A 25,175-nucleotide genomic window follows, 5' to 3' on the forward strand; every position below is an offset into this window, starting at 1 on the left:
GGGGGCTGTCAGTCAGTGTTAACATTCACATGTGTTTTTCCAGGATTACACTTCTGTCCTGTCATGCTGCCGTGACTGTGCCCATGCTGTTACACTGGTGTGGCAGCTTGCCTCCCTCGCAGCCTCCCTTACATAGTTTGTGAAGAGTAAAGCCCCAGCATCATATGAGGGATCAAGGTCCTAGGCCACTGGCACGTTTCCTCACCCTTGCTGCTAGAAGACATGGGTGTAGCAGTCCCAGCCATGGGGAACATGCAAGGTGGTAAGAGGAGGTGCCCCTTCAGTCAAAATCCTTCAATCTCCCACACCACTGCCACGAAGGGGCCTCATGGTGTCGGTGGCCGTTGCAACCCTTGGCCTTAGTGATCCATTCCCTCACTATCCCTCCTCCATCAGCTGTCCTGCCAGGCTGAGGCTTCCCCTGTGCCCACCCCATCTGTCTCCACTTCCCCTTCTCCCCTCCCTATGCCACAGAAGATAGGGAAGAGCAGCCGGTGTCGCCCGGGAGACACGCTGGGGGGACTAGGGCAGGGGCACAGGCGAGGTGGCAGGCGTGGGGCGAGGGATCGCAGCCCGCCGTGCCCATCACGATGGGCCCTACAGGGCCACAGGCGGCATGGGGTTGCCGCCGCGCCGTCCGCTTGCAGCCTGGCACCCCGCGGGAAGGCCGGGCTACCCCCCTCAGACGGGGTCGGCCTAGAGCTTCCCGCCGCTGCTCTCTCCGTCTCCCCGCAATGCTGCGGCGGCCGCGGGCAGCTCTGCCCCGAGGCGGGCCGCCGCGGGGCTCGGCGGAGGGGCGGGCGGGCGGGCGAGCGGGCGGGGCGGGGCGGGCCGCGGGCCCTATAAACGCCGGGCGCCGCCGCGCTCCGGCCGAGCGGCGCGGTGCAGTGCAGCGGTGCCGCGGCGGGACCAGGCTGTGGGGCACGGAGGTGAGTCAGGGCCGGCCGGCCCGTGGGCCTTGTTGCTGCAGGCGGGAGGAGAGGGGGGCCGGAGGGCCCGGAGCAGCCGTTCGGCGCCCGGTGAAGAAAGGATACCGGGCGTTGCGCGGGCTCCGCGGGGCAGGGGGCACACAGCAAAGTTTCCCTGTTGACAACCAGGAGGCTGCTGGCCGTTAGCGGTCGACCCGGCCGCGTTATCCAGGGTGACCGCGGGCTCTTCAGTGTGCTTCGCCTGTTACCTGCTCCCACAAGTTTCCCAGCGCCGGGTGCGTGGCGCTGTGGCGTGAGCGGGTGCCGCTGGCGTGGGGAGCTGCTGCTTTTCCCTGCTGTTTCGGAAGCAAGGAGGCTTTTCCCCCCTCAAGAGGCGAGTTTCCAGGCTGGCAGCCTTGCGCTTTGCCAGGGCCGGCCCGGCTCCGGGCGGGAGCACTTGCGCCCCTCTGCCGTAGGCTCCATGTGGTGAACCTGGCGCTGCATCCCTGCGCCAGCGTGGGAGCCCGCTCCCCGGTCACAGATGCGAGAGGTGGCACTTCCCGAGCATCGGCTTCATCGTAAAAGCTTGAAAACTGGAAGTTGCTCACTTCGCTGGTGTCTCCTGTCCTCTGTGAGGGAGAGCTTGCTTTCCATGTACTAAAAAACCCACCAGGAATTCCTAATTCAGTCAGTAACCGAGATTTTCTTTGCATATCGGGTGATGGAGAAATAGAAGTGTTCACCTCCATAGCCGTTCAGGGAGGGAAAGGTGTATATATTCTATTATTGAAACAGGATTTGGATAATGCTGATAACGTGAAATTGTGTGTGGAGGCAGAGAACTGGTTAGCTAAAACTCTTTATCTTGGCTCTCTAATAATGCGGTAGTATGCTTCATGTAATGAGTTCTGGGAGGACTGGGAAATGCAAAGTATCTCACTTCAGGAGAGAGTCTTTTGTCTTCTGGTAAAAATGGTGCTCAGTACCTTGGCTTAATGTTGTGCAACACAGGAGGATCTTCACAAAGAAATAAGTCCTTTGGAGATACCATTGTGCTAGCAAATAGCTGTTAAGATGTCAGATTTCCCTTCAAATTTGGGCATATCTGCTGCAGCAGTAGAGGCCTCAGTGTGATTAGTGTGATTTACTTCTGTCCCCCTTCCTCATGCCTGCAGAATATTCCAAAACGTGGTTTGGCTTTGTGGTTTTAATTGCATTCTTAGGCAACTTCCTGAAAGAGAAACCCGGTAGACTGATTTTATTTTTTTTTTTTTTTTTTTTTTTTTTTACTGCATTGAAAAATGACCTCTCCTTTCACTTTCTCTTATGTGAGCATTTAGTAAGTCTTACACCCTGCTCTCCACAGGAATTCATTAGAAATGTGGTTTTGTAGGGACTATTCACAAAACATATCTAGCTGTAAGCTACTGTCATGCAGCTTTGAAAAACGGGAGAAGCTGCAGAAATCCATGAGCAAAGTAAAAAGCAGCTGAGTGCCTGAGAAGTGATCGGATAAGTCCTTAAAGCATGTGAGGTGAAGACCAACACAAATGAAAAGGCAGAATGATTAAGTAGGCTGAATCCAATATGTACAAGATGTGCTAGCTTGGAATCTTAGTGTTTTATGGGGTGTGATTATACCTGTGAGAATAGCAGCTGTTTGGCACAGGAGTGAACTTGGAGTAATGAATGCTAGTCCACAGCTTCCTTACAATTATGGACAAGTTGCATGTCAGACAATCTGTCAGCAAACTTCGTCAGATCTCTTAAGATGCTGAAAAGCTGCTTGTGCGGATATTACCCTTGCATCTGCTACCTAGACATCAGGATGTTATAAAACCTCTGCTTTGGATGGTGATGTGGCCCTCACTGTAGACAACTGTCTGTATATAGCTCTATGTACCTTATGTGGGAGGTGATACAAACTCATGTTAGTACAAAAAAGAAAACAAAGAAATCTGCAGTGGATTTTGTCTCAAGGTGTATACATGAGTGTTGAAGCTTCTGTTTGGTGTTGTCATTGACAACCAAGAGAATAGCATGTCTTAGTGGCATGCAGAGACTTTTAGTGTGGGTCTCTAAATTGCACAGCCAGAAATGTGTTCCACTTCTAAAGCTTTGTAACCGCATACTGTTAGGCAGGAAAATGTCAAGCAGTGAGCCCAGTTAGCCTGCACTAGGCATTTTTAGACTAGATTGAAGAGTGTGTGCATGCATATAAATATATAAAAATAACCACCTCACCTTATTGCTAGGAATTTAAATGGGGACATGTATAAATTATGTGCATGTACAGTAAGGGAACGCTTTGTTCAGGGGGAGCTCTGGCTAGAGACTGGTGGTGGGTTCAGTATCTACCTGGCTCATGCAGCTATTTGAGGCTTTTGATTCTTGCTAGGCAACTGTGGTGCTCATACTTGAAAAAGCTGAGGCTCTCAGTTTTTCTTGGAAGCTAGAGTTAGGGTTTTCTGGACTGCTTGGATTGCTTAATCACAAGCATGCATGAGAGAGCATGCTTTTGTAATATTAACTGGGGGGAAATCCAGTGTAATCATCAAAGCACTTCCAGTTAGTTGGTGTGTTAACTGGATTCTACTGTTCTTTAGGGTCAAAGGTTTTATACATGGGAAGACAGGGAAAAGATGGATTAATCATCACTAATCATGAAGTGTTGCTGGGTGCAGTCATCTTTGCATGCCTCCGGGCATCTTCCCAATTTCCTGTGACATAACTTAGAAATCATGATTTACAGCAAAGTACTAGCCTGTGAGTACCATGTAATTCAGTGCACCTATACTAACCATAAACAACTTTTGAATAAGCAAAGTGAGATAAGGAATCTCCTCTTCTTAGCTTTGGAGCACACGTAGCCAATCACCTACATGTGAATTTAGAGACTAACAGTGTAAACTAAAGAACTATGAAAATATAAAAAGGTGCTTTTTTTTTTTTTTTTTTTTTTTTACCTAAGTGTATAGCTTGTGTATGAGAATGAGAGCTAAATATGTGCAACCATGTATATGTTCAGGTGTGTCTCATCTGTGATGGTTAAAATGATGGGGTTGGAGGAGACAAGAAAGAGACACAAATAAAGGTGGTAGCATCCTACAGCTGTAGCTACACAGCTGTTTAGGCTGGCATTTTATGGAAAAAAGCTTTCCTGTGCCCTGCTTTTGCCTGTCTTGTCCTTGGTACTAGAATAAAGTTCATTATTCAACTACATGAATACTTCTGCAAACACAGAGGTCTGTTGTGTCAAACAACTGCTGAAGTTGGAGACAGTGATCATGGACAGGAAAAGGGAGAATTCAGTGGCAATGCTAGTATGAGCCATACTTGAGTTGTTTGTCATGGCCTTGAAATACGCTTGAAAGCTAACTGAAATGCTTTATTTATCTTTTAGTACCTCTTCTTAAGCAGCGTCTGTGGAAACACATGAGTCTTGGCAGCTACTATATCTTGCCTGTGGTCTGGTGTTCACCTTTAACAGCCAGAAAGATGCTTCTGCTTATATTTCTAGGCTGAAATCAGAAGGTGTCTGTTGCTGAGGTCTGTTAAATATGCTGCGAAGCAGTTTAAGTATGAAAGTGTATTCATCTGTGAATTGATCTTCCGATGGTGGGAATCTCAGTCTTCCTGACCATACTTGGCAATGTGATGTAAACCATGTGCTTCAGGAAGCCTCCTGTTCTCTTCTTGGGCTTTAGAAACAGTGGCCTGAAGTTCTTTTTAGCATCTTGGAGTATGACAGCAATTATGGAAGGCATCAAGACTGATTACCGGCAAGTTCTGAACTGAAGACCCCTACTCAAGACTGTATATGTAGTGGCCTCAGCATGCGGGTAAAACCTGTTTGCTTGTGAGAAATGTTAGTTGTCAACAGACCATAACATACACTTGTTAATCACAGAATTGTAAGGGTTGGAAGGGACCTCTGGAGATCGTCTGGTCCAGCCTGCCTGCCGAAACAGTCCCTTAGAGCAGGTTACACAGGAACATGTCCAGGTGGGGTTTGGATGTCTCCAGAAAGGGTGTCTCTGTCCTTGGCTCGGATAGGTTGCAGGTAAAAAAACAAGAGAAGAACTGAATATACGTCTAGCTTTTTCTCTTTCATTCTGTTATCGTCTTACTTTACATCCTTAAGTGATATGGGAAATCTTAGAGGTTGGTGGATTTGGTAGCTGTATGTCTTCATTATGCTATATATCTTCCTCCTCCATAAGGAGTAGTTCATGTAGCTTTCTCAGCAGTGAAGGAAGCTTGAGGCCTCCAGCTGCTCTGGCAACTCAGCTTAAGAGGCTGCTTTCCCAGCTAATTGCTTACTTCCTCTGCTGAGGTTCGTCATCTGCATTATGGAAAGTGATGGACTGTGCAGTGGCTTCTCAGCCAATGCAGCCTGCAAACTTTCAATCTGAACTGAATCAGATGGCTTAATATATCAGGTCATGACCTGCTCTTGCAGGATTCTTGTGCACAGTTCATACTCAGTTGTCCCTTTTTTCTATGGAAATTTATGTCCTGCTTTTCCAGAAACCTGTAGTAAAACCAGTGAGATTAATTGTAAATGAGGTCAGATTAATGAAAAGTGCATGTTTTCTTAAGTACAGGTCTTGTAACAAGCTGCTAATTCTCTTATTAACTGGATAATATAAGTCTTCTTGCAAATGATTGAGAAGATATCTATCTGAGTATACAGTTAGGTTTCCCAGCACAGTGCTTCATTCCTGTGTTCTTACTGACTGTGGTTCCTGGATCCTTGAAAGCATCTGTGATTTCTAATGCTTTTGGGGTTGGCTGGGTAGGGGGAAGATGGATATACGTAAATGTCTGTGTGCTATAAAGAAAAATGTAAATATCCTTATCCTTTTGGGTAACTTTTGGGCTAGTTCTGAAACGGTTGAGAAAAAGCCACTAGAATACTAGTATCTAATGGTTCTGTGAGCTTAAGTCTGTTATGGTGATGCTGTCCTGGAGACAGAAAATCAATATGCTTTTTTCATCTTAAATGTTAATAACTTTAATCCTTGGCTACATCACACTTCAAGTGTTACGTTTGTTATATAAACTAGAATGGCATTTCTAGACTTACTTGCAGATAAGAAGCGATTGATTATTAGTGTTGTACAGTGTGATTAATAAATGAAAGGCTAGTCACCTATCACTGTGCAGATCTCCAACCACAAGTGAAGTAGATGGAAGGATCAAGAACACTGCTCTAATCAAGTATTTTGTCAGCTGGTAGTATTCCTTAGATACTTGTAAGTTAACTGACTTACATAGCTTGTAAGTTTCAGATCTTGGATCAGTGAGCTTGAGTAACTACAAATTCTTATTATGATCAGAGAACATGGGAGTTATTCCAATTTAATTCTATGGAGGAACGAGTGTATCAAATACAACTGTATAACTTTATAGAACTGCCAACACTGGTATTACAAAAGCCTTACCTTTTGTAGGAGGAAGAATAAGTAAAACAATTTCAGGTGGAGTTTCTCAAAGGCCGCTTGGAAGACTGAGAGCCTGGAGTTTGGCATCCCTCATCAAAGCATGCATGTGGCTGGTGCATCCTGCCATCCCTTAGTTTCCCAGGAGTATAAAAATATTATTGCTACATAGACACCCCTGTTTTCAGTTGTGCTGTAAATGCAGACTGAACCGTAGAGTGTGGAATGATGGGAACAGAGCTTCATAGGGTGTTTTTAATAGGAAATACAAGTACCTCTAGAGTAAACTAAACCTAAAAGGTGTAGAATCTGGAGGCAATTGTCTGTCTTCCACTCTACAGCAAGTTGCATGCCTTGTCTAAGCTCTGCTGAACTTTTCACTATCAGTTTGAGGAATCTTCTATGTCTTCAGCTTTGATTACTTTTTTGCAATGATTCTTTTTTTTCTTCACTTGATGGTTTTCCATGTCTGAGTGTTTCAGATATTAGTATCGTAACCCTTCTGAAGAAGGATGTGTACTTGGAAGTTCACAACATTCAGTCTGCTCCAAGCACAGCTCTGCATGCAATCTCAAAGTGGCCATGGAGCCATCTCTACAAGGCTTTTTCTACTCTTTCAGCCTGGTATGTGCAGGAGATGGGGCATGTGTTGCTGGCCTGCAGACTAAAATTTACCTGGGGAGGGAAGTAGCAAGTTGCAGTTTGCTTTGCAGGGGTGTAGAGGGGCGAGTCCTGCTATCAGAAGAGTTCTGCAACATGTAGAAATGAATAAGGTTATTGGATTTCCCTTCGCTATCCTTTAAGGAAGGAAAGAAGGTCAAATACTATAGCAGAAGTTGGGGTTGATGTAAAGGTGGTGGTGGTGAGGTACCTGATAAGACACCAGCCATTGTTAGTCCAGCACCTTGTGCTGCTACTCTGTAAATGTGTACCATTACCAAAGAGTTAATACCCTGTACCTTACTAATAAGAGCTGGCAATCCTGTAGGTTTGCCTTTGGCTCTTAATGAGCCTGTACTTGCATAGTGAGTATTGTAATGTGCAATAAATGTGGGAATTGTGGTTCCATGAGGCTTTTCCACAAAATCTTGAAATGGGAGTCTGGCCTGTGGACCTGCTGCTCTGTTTTAGGCAAACGCTTTAATTATTGAACCATCATTCCCTCTACTGAGGTGAATCCAGAGCAACAGGGTATAGCCTGACTGCCATGTTGTGAAACACTACTGTGTTGCATCTTTTTGAGAAACTTGTTCTGCAGCGTTAGTCATGATGGGCTGACTGTCCCATGCTGTTTCTTCATTATGTTAAAGTAACCACATTGCATAAAGAACTTAAGATCAACAAAACCATTTCTTTATTAAAGGGACACCAGTAAATTAAAAACATTATTCTCTTTAATCTTCTGATACTGTAAGACTTGATAATAGATCTTAGAGAAGATTGTGGAAAATCTGCTTTAAATACAGGAGTAAGTAACGCATAGAAACTTTAACAATAGTTGTTGAGCTTACCATAATGAAAGAACACAAATAAAACTTGAAAATGGTAGTGGAACTATAAAGTCACAGAATTCTCTGTGCCCCCTGCTCTGTGATACCAGCAAACTGTGTACTTGTTTCTGTCATGAAGCAGAGCTAAAGTTGTCTTTCTGTATAAATGAGAGATGGAAGTAAAAGGAAATGATATGCAAGTGCCTTCTTGAAACTCGTAGTATAGTTATAACTAAGTGGTGAAATCAAAAGCTGTCTCTGGTCAATGTCAGAGACCAATTTTGTTTCACAAAGTGAACTGCAATGAACCACCATCTAATACTGCAGAAGATACGTGAGAGAATTGGTCTGGCTTATGAACTGGAGACACTAGTTGTGAGGCTACAGAAAGCTTTAAATGCAGCTTGTCTGTCTCTCCTTCATGCTAAATGGAAACTCCCAGTGGTCAGGACTCTTCATAAAGAAGCACTAAACTCCATTGGCTCATGTGGGAGCTGCACTTGGATAAAGAGATGGTTCCTATTGGGGCCAGCCAGTTTTTGAAGCTAATGCTCTGCTGGGAAATTCCCCCTTGGCAAGGGAGGCTGGTTGGACACAGCTGAAAACGAGGTGTTCCAGATGGAGATGGTCCATCTTGAAACAAACACAAATGCACTAATGAACTGAGAGAATTAGAAATAGCAGAGAGAGAATTAAAATAGAGAGAGGAAAGTGCGGAACCAGTACCACGCTTCTTGCATTTGTGTGCAGCATTGGCTGTATTGCCTGAAGTCAGACCAGTATCTTAAGATACAAAATGTTTTTATATAACCTTCCAGCTTATCTCTGTGTGCAAGTTGTTTATCTCATGTTGACAGTAACTTACTCCTTTTCTGAGCAATGTAAGTACTGAGCTGTTGAAAAGCTAGCAATCATCCTTTCTTCGTAATGCTCTGCATGTACTAAACCTTCCAGGTATTGAGTAATAAAAGTCTGTTTTGTTGTGTTAGATACTTTTAATGTGACCTGACATGTTAATAGAATGTGGCTTTTATTTTTTTGTATCTATGGGGATGTCTGGATGTTTTTTCCTTACTTTAAAGTGGGAAGCACTGGAAAGAGTTGTTAAAAGGGAAGAGCCAACATTCGGGACATAACAGAAAACCTGGAGGAAGAAGAAACATCTCTTATTTCTGTTGTAGAAGAAACCACTTCTGAACTTGGTTGCATTCAGATCGTGGGTCCTGCTGCTCTGAACCTGAAAGCATGTTCAGATGTAGCAGAGGCCAAGCAGCATGGTAGGAAAACTGAAACTGGAGGCTTTAGGATATAAGCAGCTTAGGCAAAAGGGGAGTTGTGAACACCTGTGAGGGGAGAAGAGAAGCCTACCAAGAGGCTTGAGCATTTTAATATGCCGCCAAGTGTGCATCATCATCTCAAAAACAAGACCCAGCATGTGACCTTCCTATCGCAACCAGAGTGGTCTCATTGCTTTGGAGAAACAATTGCAGTGTGCTCAGCCAGCTCCATAAATGACTGCTAACAAGTTTGGTTGAGTATTTATTCAGTCCTGCTGGAAAGAGTTAGTTAAATGCCTGAAGTGAAGCTGCTTTCTTTGAGCTCACATGTCAGTTGCAATAAGACTTTTAAATTAGTAGCACAGATGGCACTGACAAGGAAATATCAACATTTCAAACTTGGAGAAGTCCCCCATTGTTTGTTCCAGGCCATGTTTCTCTGGGCACAAAGGCTGCCCAGTGCCTGTCATGTGGGCTCAAGGGCTTTGGGTGTTTTGGGCTCAATACAGCAAGACCAGCAATGCTGCAAGACTCTGCTTTTTGGTTTTACTCTGTTTAGATGTGCTTGCTGCCGTTTTCGTTAGCAGACTTCACTTTTGTGTATAGCTATATCTAAACTTCCCTATGCTTCATGTATCTTCAAAGAAACTGTTGAAGACATCATGCAGCTGTTGAAGTTGGGCTTCAAATAAAACATATAGAGGTGTCTCATGGGATATTTACAGTACTTAGTGCAGTTGGTACAAATAGTTAAAAACCTATGTACAGGTCACTTTCTTCCTCAATTAACTTCAAAGTGTTCTTCAGGTTCCTTAGAACAGGTCTTTTCTCCAACTCACACTTTAAACCTGGGTATTTTTTCTCAGGTCATGAGTTTTGACTCTGATCTTGAACCAAACTTCTTTCTCTAACTCTTGAGAAGAGGGCAGCAGCTTGGTCTGGCTCTCTCAAAATTGAGTCCTTCCGAAGCTAGTGCTTTCCTGTAAGAGAATCTCCCTGCTCAGCTGCTTTTTATGCCTGGGGCTGGGGATGTAACTTCTCCCTGCTCCACCAAATGCCTTTCTAGACCTAGATCAAACGGTCTGTATTAATGTAACTTTGCTTTTGTAGCAAGCATTCTATAACTGCAGGCTGAAAGCTTTGTGTCCCCTTTGTTGACATAAACAGTTCCATGATAGCTTCAGCCAAAAACTTGAACTATGCATCATGTGGGTGATGTGAATAGCTGAGCCTAGTGAGAATTGAGTACACTGCCTAGTATGTGTGAAGGTTGGTGTTTGCAACACTTGCTAGAGGCTGAGGTCATCTGGAGATTGGTAGCCTGAAGACATTTCATCGTCTGTCATGAAACAACACAAAGCTACCAGTGTAAATAGGACACACTATGGTGTTTCCCTCCTACCTTCCCCAGAGCTCTGTACCTGACAGGACTTTTTCTGCTTCTTAAACTAGGCTCTGCAGTTAGGTATAGGTAGTAACTACTAATTTAGCATGGTGTACAGGACTTGGAATGGTGCTGTTCAGTGAAGCAGGGGGAGTAATGGAGTTTTTTTATGCTTGCAATGGGCAAGGCATCCCTCATACAGCTGGGTGCATGCCGCATCTGTTTTGCTCAGAAACTTTAGGGTTAAGAACTGGATTTGCCTAACAAATTGCACTTGGGGGTTTTGTCACTTGTTATTCTCTAGCTGCATTTCTCTGGGTCAGTGACAGTGTTTCTATTGTCCATTTAGAAGTTTTAAGTTGTGAGATGTCCTTCCTGTAAGTTCACAATCTTAAGTGGGCAGCCTACCTTGAAGAGGGATTTTTAGTCCATCAGCTTTCAAAAGCCCACGCTTATGTAAATGAGTTTGCCTATATACCTTCATCCTTCTCAGTTAGCTTATAAAAATATAAAGGTCATTGGCAAAGAAGTGCCTAGCTTTTATTTTTGTTATGCTTTCTGAAGCATTAGATTCAAATTTAACTATCTCTAAGTTTTTAGCTTCAGCATTATGAAAGCTTGTTGAAAGCTTGTTGGTATTCTGTATAGCAGGTCAGCTGTTTTCCATCCTACACATCCTACATCCTTTTGGATTTTTTTTTCTCCTTGCACTGTACTTAAGCTGTTTCTTTCAGGATATGCAAAAATGCATGTCTTGTTACTGAGCTGCATAGAGGTTGAATATACTGAAATCCATGCCAGAAGCATTAATAACATGAATGCCACTTCAGCTCAAAGATTAAATTCGCTCCTCAGTTAGCTGGTCAAGCTATCCAGTGGGCATAGCAGGGCCAAGAAGTGGCTGCTCTGACTAATGTTGAATAGCAGTTGTACAGTGCTCTGAGCACAAGAGTAAAACTTTTTCACTTACTGAGCAGGCATCTGCTAGAGATCGTACTCCAAAATGGAGACCAGCCTTCCTAATGGCATAGTAGGAGGGAGAGGTTGGGCCAGTGTGGAGACCTCTCAGGAAGCTAGGTGCAGGAGGTAATAGTGCTGGCCTGAAACAAAAAAAGCAAACCCAAAACCCTGCAGCAGTGGCCTTGGGAGCACAGTTGGGTGGTTTTGACAAGGCTTCACTCATTTCATGGGGAAAATGCAAGGTTATTGGTAGCTGTCTCACCCTGAGTCTGGCAGGGGCTGTCACCAGTGAAGTGCAAAACTTGGGACTTGCAATATATTGTGGTAAAGGCAAAGAAGAGGAATGTCTGACTTCAATTAGGCTTGGGCAGGTGCAGTACATAAATGACAATGAAAAAGTGTTTTATTTGGTTTCATACAAGTGTAACTCCTGTCCTTGCCCTCACAATATACTTCTGGCCATGTAATGCGTCAAGGGTAGATGCACTTGAAATAGCCCAGTTTCTTCTGGTTTGCTGTCTGGAACAGGTGGAGCTGCCTCAGTCAAAAGCAGGGTTTGCAAATTACAGCTCAAATTGTGTGCTCTGGGATTGCAGTTGCCTGTCACTGTCCCTGGTCTCCATCACTACGTGGGACGGGATGTATTGCACCAATGTTAACTGTTTGCTTGCTCTGCTTGTAAATACTAAGAATCTCCAGCAGTTGGGGGGGGGGGGGGGAGGGTTTGTAGATTTTTTTTTTTTTTTTTCCAGGATACTAAGTAAACGTAAAAGTCAAATTAATATTGGGGTTAATAACTTGTTTAAACAGGTCCTTGGATCTCTGGGTAGGGAGAGGAGATGGCTGCCAAAGAAAGCCCTTAAACAGCTTTTCTTGGAGTGGCAAGCCACACTTGCCTCCTGCAAGGAAGCATTGCCATCAGAGTAGAGTTGGGGAAAGATGGGAGCCTTTCCCCCTAAGAATAAAACTAGATATCCCTGGTGGTTTGTGCTACTATCAAAGAACACTCCTTAAAGAATATTCTGTAACATTTTACTAGAAATAGTACAAGTTCACTTTCACTGTCAGGCTGCTGGTCCTCCCATGACTGCTTCCTACTGTAACCAATAGTGTGGGGTGCAGGGCAAATCTAGGAAGTGACTTCTATCACTCTCTTCAGGGTTATACCCAAACATCACATGGTGTTTGGGTTTTCAGTCCTGGAGGTCTCAGCTGCAGCCAGCCAAATCCAGTCTAGTTTTCAGACTGAGCTTGCGTAATGCCAGCTGATGGCTGGTGTGGAGCTTCTTTGGAAGGAATTGTGGAGTGAGTTTAGTTACTCCAAAACTGCTTGGCAGATTAGCAGGTTGATGGGAAAGACTTAATTAGTGGGTGAGCTGTTAACCTGCCTTGTAGGACAGCATTTTCACTTGCATAACTGAAATCAGTTCAAGTTCCTCTGGTCACAGCAATACTAACACTTGGGTTGGGGGAGAAAGATGTCTTGCCTCTTGTGTCACTTTATATTCAGCACTTGATTTTTCTGTGCTGCAGTGGCAAACATTGCCGAAGCTGAGCCTATGCTCTGAAATGGAGTAGAAGAAAGTGGAAGTGCTGTATTTGTTACTTCCAAGTGCGTTAGAACAGTGAAAGTACATGCTATTAAAAGATGGTTAAAGGAATCTGTACAAACACCAGCTGGTTTCTGGCAATGGGGTGCTGCAGCATGGCTTGAGCTCGCGGCGTAGGTGGGTTGTGCAGTGGCGCAGAGCTCCCTGGTGCCATACGCCCTTCCGTGGGAGTGGGAGCTGGATGTGGAGCACCCAGGGCAAAACACCTTCCCTGCCTCGGTGCTGTGACTGCCAGCTTGGAGGAGTGGGAGCCAGAAGAGCAAGTGTGCAGGGCTGAGCAGAGGGTGCAAGGGGAAGACACTCCTATTTTTGGGTTTTGCATGTGGTCACACATGTTGTTTTAATTGGTTGTATGCTTTTCGCAGCCTCATTTAGCCTTTGGTGAGCAAGGGAACTAGCTAGCCCCTCAGTGTGTTTGAGACTAATGCCTAACTGTGCTCTTGGAGCACAGTGGGAACCAGACTTCTTGTTGGGCTGAAAATGGAAGCCAGGACTCTAGAACTGCAACTGAAATGTCTTAAAACAAAAATGTTGTGATCAAACCTCTCAAAGGTGAGCAGCGTACCTAATTTGATGAAATAGATTATTGCATAACTATTCCTACAGGTACCTGTTTGCCCTAACAAAAAGTGGATTGAATAAACTTTCATGAGGAGGAAATACAGCCTAATAGTAACAGTACTCAGTGTTTAAGATTTGGGCTTGGTTCTCTCTAATCAGTTGCTGAGAAGTCCTGAACAAACTGTTGCTGCTTGTGCCTCCTTTCCTAGGAGGTCATGGGTGTAACGAAACTGCATTCTGTTAGGTGCTAATCTGCAGATGAAGATTGGCCCATTTTGAATGTGAAATTCCTTCTGTACTCATTAGATGCTGAATTTTTTAAATGGAAAAGCACAGGCTAAAATCCAAACTTAACCTTGCATTTTAATATCCTAAAAAGTTTTTCTCTATATTCCTATTGTGGAAAATGCTAGTTACGTAGCCAACTGTTATTATTCTAGGCAGATGTAAACCCAAACAGAAGGTCTCTTTGCATATGTATACATGCTTCTCTTCTCTGCGGAAAATGATCTGTAAAATGTACTGTGCCTCACATTTGTGGGTAAGGACCATCAGGCTTTTTAGCACTAATTTATCCTAAAGGGCAGCTTAAATAGAATGCTAAGACTCCATTTAACTGAAAGACAAAACTAATGGAACTTGTGTGTGGTGAAAGGTAGTATCCCAGCTTGGTGGCTTTTGTTCTGTTGTATGGTCACTCGTTGATATCTGGTTATTTTATGGTTATCTTCTGTTTTTGAAAACCCCTAGACCTAAAATACTGCTAGCAGTAAAACATAGGGGTGATTCCCAGAGCATGTGCAAGACTTGCCTGCTCTTCAGGTAAATAAGAATTTAAGCTGAAAATGAAAATGCTGTATCACAGCATGCTAGAGATTGGAAGGGACCTCAAAAGATCATCTAGTCCAATCCCTGTACTTGTGAAAGCTGATTTAACTTTTCCCCTCGTGTTCTCTTGCAGGTATCTCCATCCAGAAATCATGAACTGGCACTTCCCGCTTCTCTTTGCTCTTGGGACTTTAACATCTGTATGTTCCCAGTTCAGTTTTTATCCTCTGGAGGAGCTTAGCTCTGATGTTGGAATCCAGGTCTTCAACCAGATAGTGAAAGCTAAGCCTCAGGACAATGTTGTTGTTTCTCCTCATGGGATTGCATCAGTCCTGGGGGTGTTGCAGCTGGGTGCTGATGGCAAGACAAAGAAGCAGCTGACGACTATGATGAGATACAGTGTAAATGGTCAGTGATTCCTAAGGTGATTTTGGCTGTGGTTTGTCAGAGTCCTCGTGTTCTTTTGAGGTGGCTTTTGAAGTGTGGTAGATAGCATCATGCACCAGTTAACTGTTTACCAAAGCACAAACTGGACATGCTTGAAGTTAATTGATAATTTGAGTATGGACATGTACATATACTTGAACTGGCTTATAAGGAACTTTGTTAATGACTCCAGGGCCCTGGCTAGAACTGCCTTCATACTTGCTAAATTGATTTTCCGGAACAGTGTGAATGGAAGTCCAGTGCCAGCAGTATGCAGGAAGGCTTCAGTACCTCATTGCAGGCTGTACTAAACAGCCTTTAGTGTGCCACTCATAAATACCAGGACAAGAGAATACTTCTTATCACCACATGGAAAGCAGGGCAAACTCTAACCATTCAGTTGATAGTTTCGGTCTGATGCTCTTCAGCTTTGTTCATTTGTGTTTCTGCTGTCAGTCTCCCTGAATCTGTAGTCCTTGTAGTGCTCTCTTCTTGCAACAGCTGTTTCTGCTTGCCTCCATGCCTGGTACTGCATGCATCTGTGTTTATATAAATCTGCCAATGTCTGCCCCTTGAGAGGGTGTAGGCTGAAGGTTCTTGCTGCTTTACTTTGCATGCTGAGTATTTTGTGAGTGTTTGCCAGCAAGACTTAACATCTTAGTGCCAGCATACTGCCTTACTTCCAGGAATAGGAAACCCTCCAAAAGGTAAGTGCACATTTAAGTCTTGAGCGGCATTGTCATATAACATGTTGTTCTGTCTTCATTTGCTTTGCTGTTTTGGTTCTGTTTTTAAAATACAGCAAAATGATTTGTCAGCTTAAGATCTAAATGCTGTAGATTGAAATCTCTTCACAGGATAATCAACTTCAGGAACATCTGAATGCTCAAAATAAAAACCTTGCAAAAATTCTGAATTATTATATCAAGTAGTTTTGTTTGGGCTGCAGGCTTCCCAGTCCTAGCTGTGAGACACAGAGGTTCTCAAACTCCTTAGAAGGTAGCCAGTACCTTATTACAGGAATTTGTTATTGGGATTGCTACCTATCTCTGCACAAATCTCCTTTGCTCTTTTTCATGATTGCCTTGCAGTCTTTGGCAACTACAGCAACTGCTTCTTTGGAAAGTTAATAGTTGGAAAGTATTTAATTTATCTTTAGCTGTCTTTTAATGCAATTTAGCAGCTGGAAGCAAAGAGGAGAGCCAGCATCATGAGACCAACCAGCTCTCCCCAGACCACCAGCAAGTGCTCCGTGGACCACCTGTGGTCCACAGAATACAGTTTGAGAACCTCTGTTATGGTATGTTCTCCGACAGAATTTACCCATAATACTGGAGAGTGAACATGTAGAAATTCATACAAATGATACTGCTTAAGCATTCATAATACATGAAACAGCAAAGCCATCTGAGGCTTTTTCTTACATGCAGCTACTAGAATAACTCTGAACTAATTTATTCCCTTCATATCCCTAATATCAAGTCTGTCTACACAAGGAAGCAGTCTGGAAGTGTTTCCTCCTAAACTGTTTTGGGAAGCAGAGGGAGCCCATTAATAACTGCTGTGAAAACAGCCACCCAAGAATCCTGTTCAATATTATGGCTGAACATGAAGTTGCTTGCCTAGCAATAGCTTCCCTGTGTAGACAAGCACTGATTCATAAGACATAACAGGGAGAACTGGGTATGGTGAACATAGCAGTTCTTCTGTGCTGCCATATGCATTCTCTTATGTACAGTGAAGGAGCTAGCAAACACTTGATGATACAAGCTGCTTTCAGCTCCTAAGCATCTTGACTGTAAGCACTGGAACCTACTGCTTTCCTTTTTCTTTAAAGGCAAGCTCCTATTAAGGGATTGACTCCTGCTTATAGCTGATTTAGGCCAGCACCTAGTCTTTAAGGAAACAAAGACTTGAACATTACCATAGAAATCTTGACAGCTTCCTTTATTCTCCAATAAATTGGAAGGAAAGATGGTGAGAAAACAACTTTTGCTTTGCACTCTGAGGTTCAAGGACACCTGCAGGCTGGTGGCAGGTGAGCTCTTGACTGTCACAGAACTGGAAGGTAACCTGGGCTTAAATGATAAGAAGTACACTTTGGAGTAGTCCACTTTGTGGAGGAGCATGGTTAGTAGCTCCACACTTAAGACTTGAACCTCAATACTATCCCCAGCACTTTCTGTAGCATTTTGAACAGACTGCTAGCTAGAGGGGCAGCAAGCATCACAGTGAAGGTCATGTTTTTGCTGGGAAACAGTAGCCTTTCAGATGAGAGATCAGACATGGGTATTTGGAAGGCCTCTTAGAATGCCAGCTTTGGTCTCCTTGTCTAGTCCAGTACTTGATGTCTGACTTTTCGTGTCATTAATAGTTGCATATACTGTAACTGTTTGTTCATCATCTTATTCTAAATTAAACTTGCTGTTCTTTCCAACTAGGAGTTGGTAAAGCGTTAAAGAAGATAAACAGGCTCATAGTCTCAAAAAAGAATAAAGACATTGTTACAATTGCTAATGCAGTGTTTGCAAAGAATGGCTTTAAAATGGAAGTGCCTTTTGTTACAAGGAACAAAGAGGTGTTTCAGTGCAGTGTCAACAGTGTGGACTTTGAGGACCCAAGTGCAGCATGTGATTCCATCAACCAATGGGTGAAAAATGAAACAAGGGGTGAGTATTGGTGAGTGCATTTTGTTCATGGCAGGATGGTGTCTGAGACCTATCAGATTTGGATGGAAATACTAGGAAAGAGAGGGGAGGTAGAAAAAGCTCTGCCTTGGAACTGAAAACTGTCTTTATGCTGGTATTAGTGTGATGTTCTAGAGCTCATGGGCCAAGAATCTGCAGTCTCACAGCCACAGCAGATGTACCTGTCTGGTGGACTTAAGGGATGTGTATAGTCTGTATGCCCATCTGCCTGTGGGATCGGGGAGCTTCTACTGTTCTCTGCCATTATATGACTATTGAGAAATCCAAGCTCAATTATCTTGGAGCTATGCATTCTCAAACATAAAAGATGCTTTCCAGAAACTCAACGTTTGACTCAGTAAATCAGACTGTTGGAAAGCTGTAGAGCAGTTCATCTTTTGTTCTTACTGGCCTAAACTCTTGCAAGGTATGACCATGTTCTTGGGAATCATGTTTAGTGGAGGATCTTTAGCCCTGCCTTGACAAAACTCCTCATGGTTCATGCCTCTTGGCATCTTGTTGTTAAGCTTACATGTGCTAAAGGCAGAAATCATGTATTGCAACATATTCATAGTCTAGGCAAACTACATGCTTGGTGTACCTTGGTTAAAACCAGCGCCTCCTGGATGTGAGGAATGTGGTAATGTTGGATGTGGTATTTGTGAAATATGGCTGTCAAATTCTTTCTTAACCATGTCAACCAGTTTTGCATAGCAATGTTGCTAGCAGTATGTGAATGGGAATGTGCTTCAGCTAAAACTGTTACCACTGTAACATAGTCTTAGATCTGTTCACATGCTTGAAAGGGTAAGGCCCTGTTAGTCATAGTGACAGTCTATCAACTAGCAAGATAGGTTGGCTAATTATCCCAAAGGTTTACTTTATGACAAAGAATACTGTTGGCTTTATGACCCTCAGGTGTATTTCCCCATGCAGAGTTGGCACACTCACAGATCAAGAGGCCTAAAGTAATACGTGCTTCAGGTTCTTAATGAACAGTTGAACAGTGTTATGACAGCAAATACTCAGGCTTCCTTCATTTCTTTATAGGTATGATCGATCAGGTTGTAGCTCCAGATGATATTGATGGCAGTTTGACCAGACTGGTTCTAGTAAACGCTGTGTATTTCAAAGGCTTATGGAAATCACGATTTCGACCTGAAAATACAAAGAAACGTCCATTTTATGGAGCTGATGGGAAGACCTACCAAGTTCCTATGCTGTCGCAACTATCTATTTTCCGCTGTGGTGAGCTCAGTAACTACCACTATTTGTAAAATTTGCTTTCTTTTCCTTGAAACTGAAACTAGAGTTTGCTGTATGTGTGGTGGTTAATAGTATTGCTTAATCTAGTTTATGTAGGAGGCTCTGGATTACAGAAGTATCTCATGCAGCTGAGGTATGAATGAGCTTGCTGTACAAGGTATTTAACAGTTGCTTAAGGTTCAGTACTCTGTCAAAGTGCTTGCCTTATCCTGTTTCCGTCAGAAAGGAAAACCTGAAGTACCCAAACTGAGAACTTTGCATGTTGCTTAAGCTTTGCAGTAAGGAGAAATCCTTATTTTTATAAGAACTGAGAATGAAGGAAAACTGCCAACAAAACCAGAACCCTGAGGTTTATCTGGTGATGGGCTGTGTATGAAAGAATAGAATCAATCTGTCTGGCATAGAATCAATCTATATTTTACTGTATAATAAAGAAATGGGACTTGCACAGTCCCCAGTCCTGTGGGACCTAGAGGAGCACAGAGTTAGTGTGTTGGCTATATCTCATCAAGGTGTGAAGCTGCTCCTCAAATTCAAATCGAGTCACAAGTGAAAAGAAGTTCAGCAGGTTCAGCCAGACTTTCATCAAAGACTCTCAGAGCTGACATAGGCAGCTTTGTGACTGGCAGTGTACTTCAGAGCTTCAGTGTTGCAGCCCTATGGGGATTTTATCAAAGTGAGATTGAAGCTCTTGATTAAAAACTTCTGGTTTGTCCTTCCAAGAACAGAGCAGTGCTGCCTGGAACTCTCTTCCATGTCTGTTAAATACAGTCTGAGAAAATAGGCCTGAGAATACAGTTTACTAAAAATCAAAAAACCAAGACCCACTATGCTTATAAATGTCTAGTTTTAGTGTCAGTAGTGCTCAACTAATATCAGTATTTGTGTTAAACAGCTGTAACTTTGTCCCAAATCCATGTATTTAGAGCAGGTGTGATGTAATACTTTCGGGTAACTGCTGAAAGTGTGAGTTGGGTGAGGTAGGGAAGTGCATTCTACTTATCTCTGGAGTTTGAAAGAAGTTCATAACTAAAGATGAGCTTTAGCAAGGCAGTCTTAAAGGCTTTTGATTCTGATGCTGGTGGAAAAAATCCCTTATGTTGGTTTATGTTAAGCTAGAAAATCTATTTAAGCTAGAAAGGTGCAAGAGAAATACCCAATCAAAAATGAGTCCTAACTTGGCAGTATCTCTGGATATCTGAACACAGGACTTCTGTCTTATCTATGCTTGCAAATGGATCTTTAGAAATTTAAATTTCTTAAGCATCTTAAATTCTATCAGTTGACTGTGAATAAGAACTCCCCTTCTGTTTTGATATGCCTCAGTAGTCATGATAGCAGCACATAGTAGGCAAGGAAAGTCGTACCTCACTGTTGCATAGTTTACCTTTTTGTCACTGTCCTGTAGATGACTTAGCCACTGTTTCGATCTGTAGGCCCCAGTCTGAGAGCCACTGTCAGGCCCTCAGGAAATAATCAGACTGCCAAGCTTGACACAATTCCTGCAAAATGAGTGCAGTATTGTCAGTTTTCTGGCAATATGAGCTCAGTCAAAGCAGGTTACATGGCCCTGGCAATGAGATTAAATTTCTAATGAAGATGTCAATTTTCAGCTTGGGCTGACAAGTGCAAACTTATATGAAGAAATGGGAAAGATAATAAGGTCTTATTGCTATCCAAAAACTTTCCCAGAAACCTGTGTGTAGTTAAACTGGCAAGTTGTCACTTGAAACTCCTATAAAAAGAAACTTTTGCTTCCCAGTCACATGCCAAAAATTTGACTGTAACCAAAGGGAACTTGGAAGAAGAGGGCTCCTCAAAGACAGTCTTACTGGCACTTGCTGTAACTCAGAGGCATTGCTACCTCACTCCTTCTCATCTAATTGGCCTTCTGCACGACCTCAAAGCGGCTGCTCTCCACTACCTTGAAGGACTTAAACATGCTTCCTAAAGAATCATAGAATAGTTAGGGTTGGAAAGGACCTTAAGATCATCTAGTTCCAACCCCCCTGCCATGGGCAGGGACACCCCACACTAAACCATGTCGCCCAAGGCCTCATCCAACCTGGCCTTGAACACCGCCAAGGATGGAGCATTCACAGCCTCCCTGGGCAACCCATTCCAGTGCCTCACCACCCTCACAGTAAAGAATTTCTTCCTTATATCCAATCTAAACTTCCTCTGTTTAAGTTTGAACCCGTTACCCCTTGTCCTGTCACTACAGTCCCTGATGAAGAGTCCATCCCCAGCATCCTTGTAGGCCCCCTTCAGATACTGGAAGACTGCTCTGAGGTCTCCACGCAGCCTTCTCTTCTCCAGGCTGAACAGCCCCAACTTTCTCAGCCTGTCTCCATACGGAAGGTGCTCCAGTCCCCTGATCATCCTCGTGGCCCTCCTCTGGACTTGTTCCAACAGTTCCATGTCCTTTTTATGTTGAGGACACCAGAACTGCACACAATATTCTAGATATCCTTATAAGAGATCCTTATTAAGCAAGAATATGAAGTAAATGCAACAGACTACTTCAAACAGAATCTCCTCCAATAACTCTTGGAGGACAAAGTTTGGAAACATAGTCTGCTGGGTTTTACTGTTTTTTGTTTCTCAGTGCTCAGTTGGTTCTGGTACAGCTAAAATCCAACTGATTCACAGACCTGCTTATTTCTAGCATGACTGGCTTGACATTTTGGGCTGATGAGGTTTGTCTGGCAAACAGTATGCCTATCAAACTCAAGTGAGTATTTGCTTCATGGTGTCATCCTGGGTTTTTTTGTCAAACTAGCATCTGTACAGAGCCCATGACCCCTTTTGAAGGACTGTCTAGCAGGAAAGCAGGCAGTCAGTGACTTTTTAGTCAGTTTCAAGATGCGGGCAAAACTTTCCAACAGACTCTCATAGCAGTAGGTGTCTAAAGTAAAGTAGAGATTTAAGGCTGGAAGAATTATGGCTTATTAGCTTTCCTTAATTTTTCAGGCACTACAAGTACTCCGAATGAGCTGTGGTACAATATCATTGAACTGCCGTATCATGGTGAAATGATAAGCATGTTGATTGCCTTGCCTACTGAAAGTACAACACCACTCTCTGCTATCATTCCCCACATCAGCACCAAAACAATAGGAAGCTGGATGACAACCATGGTAGCAAAAAGAGTGCAGGTTATTTTACCTAAGTGAGTACTCATATGATCCCTTTCTTCTTCATGAAGTGTTTTGGGGGTCATATATACATATATCTCTTCTGGTACAGGAGAAACAGTCTTTAAGACAACTTTCCTACATAATACTGATGCATTCTTTTTTGCTTGTTCCAACTAGATTTACAGCAGTAGCAGAAACAGACTTAAAGGACCCTCTGAAAGCACTTGGTATTACAGATATGTTTGACCAGTCAAAGGCAAACTTTGCAAAAATAACAAGTAAGTTTGGGTTGGTTGGGTTTTTTTGGGTGGTGGTGGGTGGGTTTCTTGTTTTGTTTGATGGGGTTTTTTTATCCATGGTGGTCCTTATTTATAGTTTCTGGCACTGAATAAGGGTCTGTTTTAACAATGCAGTTGTCTGGTTTGGATAAATGTTATCAGGACATTGGAGCAAGTTCTGTTTTGTAGCCAGCCAAGCATGGCTGCTTGCTCCTATTGAATGCTGCAATGGGTCTTTTCCCCTTGTCCTGCATTACAACAGTAAATCATGTTGGTCAGCTTCTTAAGATTTGGTATTACAACCTGAGGGTCTCAAGGACTGTCTAAAGTCTATGGCAGGACTTCTAACAATGCCATACCTTAGACTGTAACAAATATTTCAACTGCAGTATTTAGCTTTTCCCTGAATTTCAATGACTTGAGCTGTAGGAAAGCCCAGGGACTACATTCCTAGTTTAAGGGACTGGACCAACCTAGAGCTGTAAATGAAGTGTAGACATTTTTGAACTCATGACTCTTAAAATGTCATTTTATTTATGTTCTCTGCTCCCATTAAATTCCAAATTTAGCTTTTATAGAGAGATCTAACAGAAAAGCCTGCTTTGTGCTGATGTAATTTGAAAACAAAATCCTGTTTCATTGAAAGCAAGGTGTCTGAGTGCCTTTTTTTTCTTGTCCTGACACTGATATAAATGGGAGTGTAACTTAAATTCAGATAGCATATTTTTTTCAGTCACTTGCTTAATTAAAACTAAAAATGCAAGTGAACACTTCTAACTTAAACCATGATCTAAGAAAACCTAGTAAATGGGTTAGATTATTCCTTATTATTTGTAATTGCTTAGTAACTGTATCCAAAGATATTACCAGTACTGTTCTTTATTGCATCTTTGCAATTTCAGCAGGATTATAGCAGCTTTTATTATTCTGAGCTATGCCAGCATAGCTGATAGCTAGAAGTTACTTCAGGACTCTTACGGTTGGTTTTACTGAAAGTGCTGTTCTCCTTGGGATTTTCAGGAACAGAAGGTCTTCATGTATCTAATGTTCTGCAAAAGACAAAAATTGAAGTTAGTGAAGATGGAACCAAAGCTTCTGCAGCAACAAGTAAGCATCTGTATTGTTAGCTGTCAGACTCGAGGAAAACTGTATGAGAAGGCTATACCACTAAGCAAAGATAGCCCACTTTGAGACCACTGCAGGAATGTGCTCTGTCATCAGATCAGTTGATGTGTTTTATGTAATTTCTCAGAAAAATCCCAATTTGCCAGTATTGTTCAGACCACTGGTATCCTCCAAGAAATACAAACAGGCTTACTTCTAGAGAAGTGTCTCCTAATAGCTAATGCTTTGGCCACCAGTGTAATGTTCTGGTAATCCAGATGCTGAAGAGGACCAAGCTACTACACCCTTTGGGTGACAACCCAAGACTTCCAGCTTTCTGTGGGTCTTGTGATGTGTCTTTTTAGAATGGTTCCTGTGAGAATACCATGTGACCCCTGGTGGTTTACATGTCCATGTTGGTAGGTTTTAGGCATTTATCTTTACCTGTACAAGCTTATAGTATGCACTAGGAAACTTCAATTTGATAGAGTATATAATGTGTTATGGTACTTGCTTTGTCTAACTTTAAATCTTATCTTCCTTTCAAGCTGCGATTTTAATAGCCAGGTCATCCCCTCCCTGGTTCATAGTAGACAGGCCGTTTGTATTTTTCATCCGGCATAACCCTACAGGTAAGCACTATTTGTATGTACTATTTTGCTTAGAAGTTGAATATCAGCATGCAATAGAGACAAAAGACGTCTGAAGCTATTGAATTACTATTGCTTTAAAAAGCCCTACAAATGTATTTTTATGCCTTTAATATTAGATTATTTAGAATACAACTCAGAGTTGTCCCAGTTAGTTTGAATAACCCACCTACTTCTTGCAGTGATATTTGGATGATATGTGTGCAAGTTAGTAGGGAACAAGATGCAGCTGCCAGCAGCAGGGGAAGAGCAGGCTCCTGGCAGCAATCCTCATCCCAAGGCTCCACAGAGCATCAACAGAACTGTGTCTCTAGAAATACAAGCTGGTCACTTATCCAAACATATGCTTCCCTGGGCTCACAGTCTTGAGGGAGGCTAGACAAGACTGTGATGAGATGGGTTAGCTGTGCTCTGTGGGCTTTATGCTTTCATGGAAAAGTTTGTGTCTACAGACTGTGGTAATCCTTGTTTTCATTTCATCCCTCAGGTACAATCTTGTTTATGGGACAAATAAACAAACCTTGAATGTGAAGACTTTCTTCAAGAAGTAAACATTCATGTGACACACCCGTGTTCTGTTAAATATTTTGTACACTACTCTTTGACTTCACTCAAGAGCTAGTTTTAACCACTGACTAGGTTTTGAAACAGGAGTCGACGTAGTTGTGGCTTTGTGGGGGAAAAATACAGATTGAAAACTGCAGTATCTCTTCAAAATGTCTAAAAGATTCTCTAAACTACTGAATGGTTACCTATGCTAACAAACTTTTGAGCTTTTTCTGTATCTACTAAGAATTTTATGTATGGCTTTTGTGAGAGGATTTTAACAAAGAATGATAAACATTTCTATTAATGTTGGTTTCTTCTTGTGTGTGGAAAAGGTCTAATTTTGTAGATACTGCCTATCAAGATTACTTCTGGTTCTTGAGTGTCTTGGTACCTGGATATTCTTGGTAGAAATAGATTAAAAGTTCTAGCAATTTTTATATAGTGCATGTATCACTGAGAGTTTTAAAACTAATGTGGTGTTCAGTACACATCGCATTGTCCTGTCTTATTGTAATGTAAACTTGTCATTGCTAGTATACACTTTCTATTGGATTTAAATTTTATATTTGTTTTTTGTACAAAGGAAAAATAAAACTGCATTATGAACTGTCAA

The 25,175-nt window shown here is 42.6% G+C and overlaps 1 protein-coding gene across 4 annotated transcripts; it reads left to right on the plus strand.

The window, feature by feature from the left end:
- The first annotated feature begins 865 nt into the window (after positions 1–865).
- SERPINE2 (serpin family E member 2) lies at positions 866–25,175 on the plus strand. Of its 4 annotated transcripts, none has more exons than XM_080622392.1 (10): positions 866–929; positions 14,596–14,870; positions 16,069–16,188; positions 17,330–17,557; positions 18,626–18,823; positions 21,815–22,013; positions 22,159–22,259; positions 23,280–23,366; positions 23,912–23,995; positions 24,501–25,175. In XM_080622392.1, the coding sequence occupies exons 2-10, from the start codon at positions 14,615–14,617 to the stop codon at positions 24,536–24,538; spliced, it is 1,311 nt and encodes a 436-aa protein (XP_080478518.1). In that variant the 5' UTR covers positions 866–929; positions 14,596–14,614; the 3' UTR covers positions 24,539–25,175. The 4 variants fall into 4 exon arrangements, with proteins under 4 accessions (XP_080478518.1, XP_080478520.1, XP_080478521.1 ...); XM_080622394.1 differs by having other exon boundaries at positions 16,072–16,188; XM_080622393.1 differs by lacking the exon at positions 866–929 and adding an exon at positions 8,747–8,796.

The sequence above is a fragment of the Psittacula echo genome (genome assembly GCF_963264785.1).
Source record: "Psittacula echo genome assembly, chromosome: 7".
In the NCBI taxonomy this organism is placed as follows: Eukaryota; Metazoa; Chordata; class Aves; order Psittaciformes; family Psittacidae; genus Psittacula; species Psittacula echo.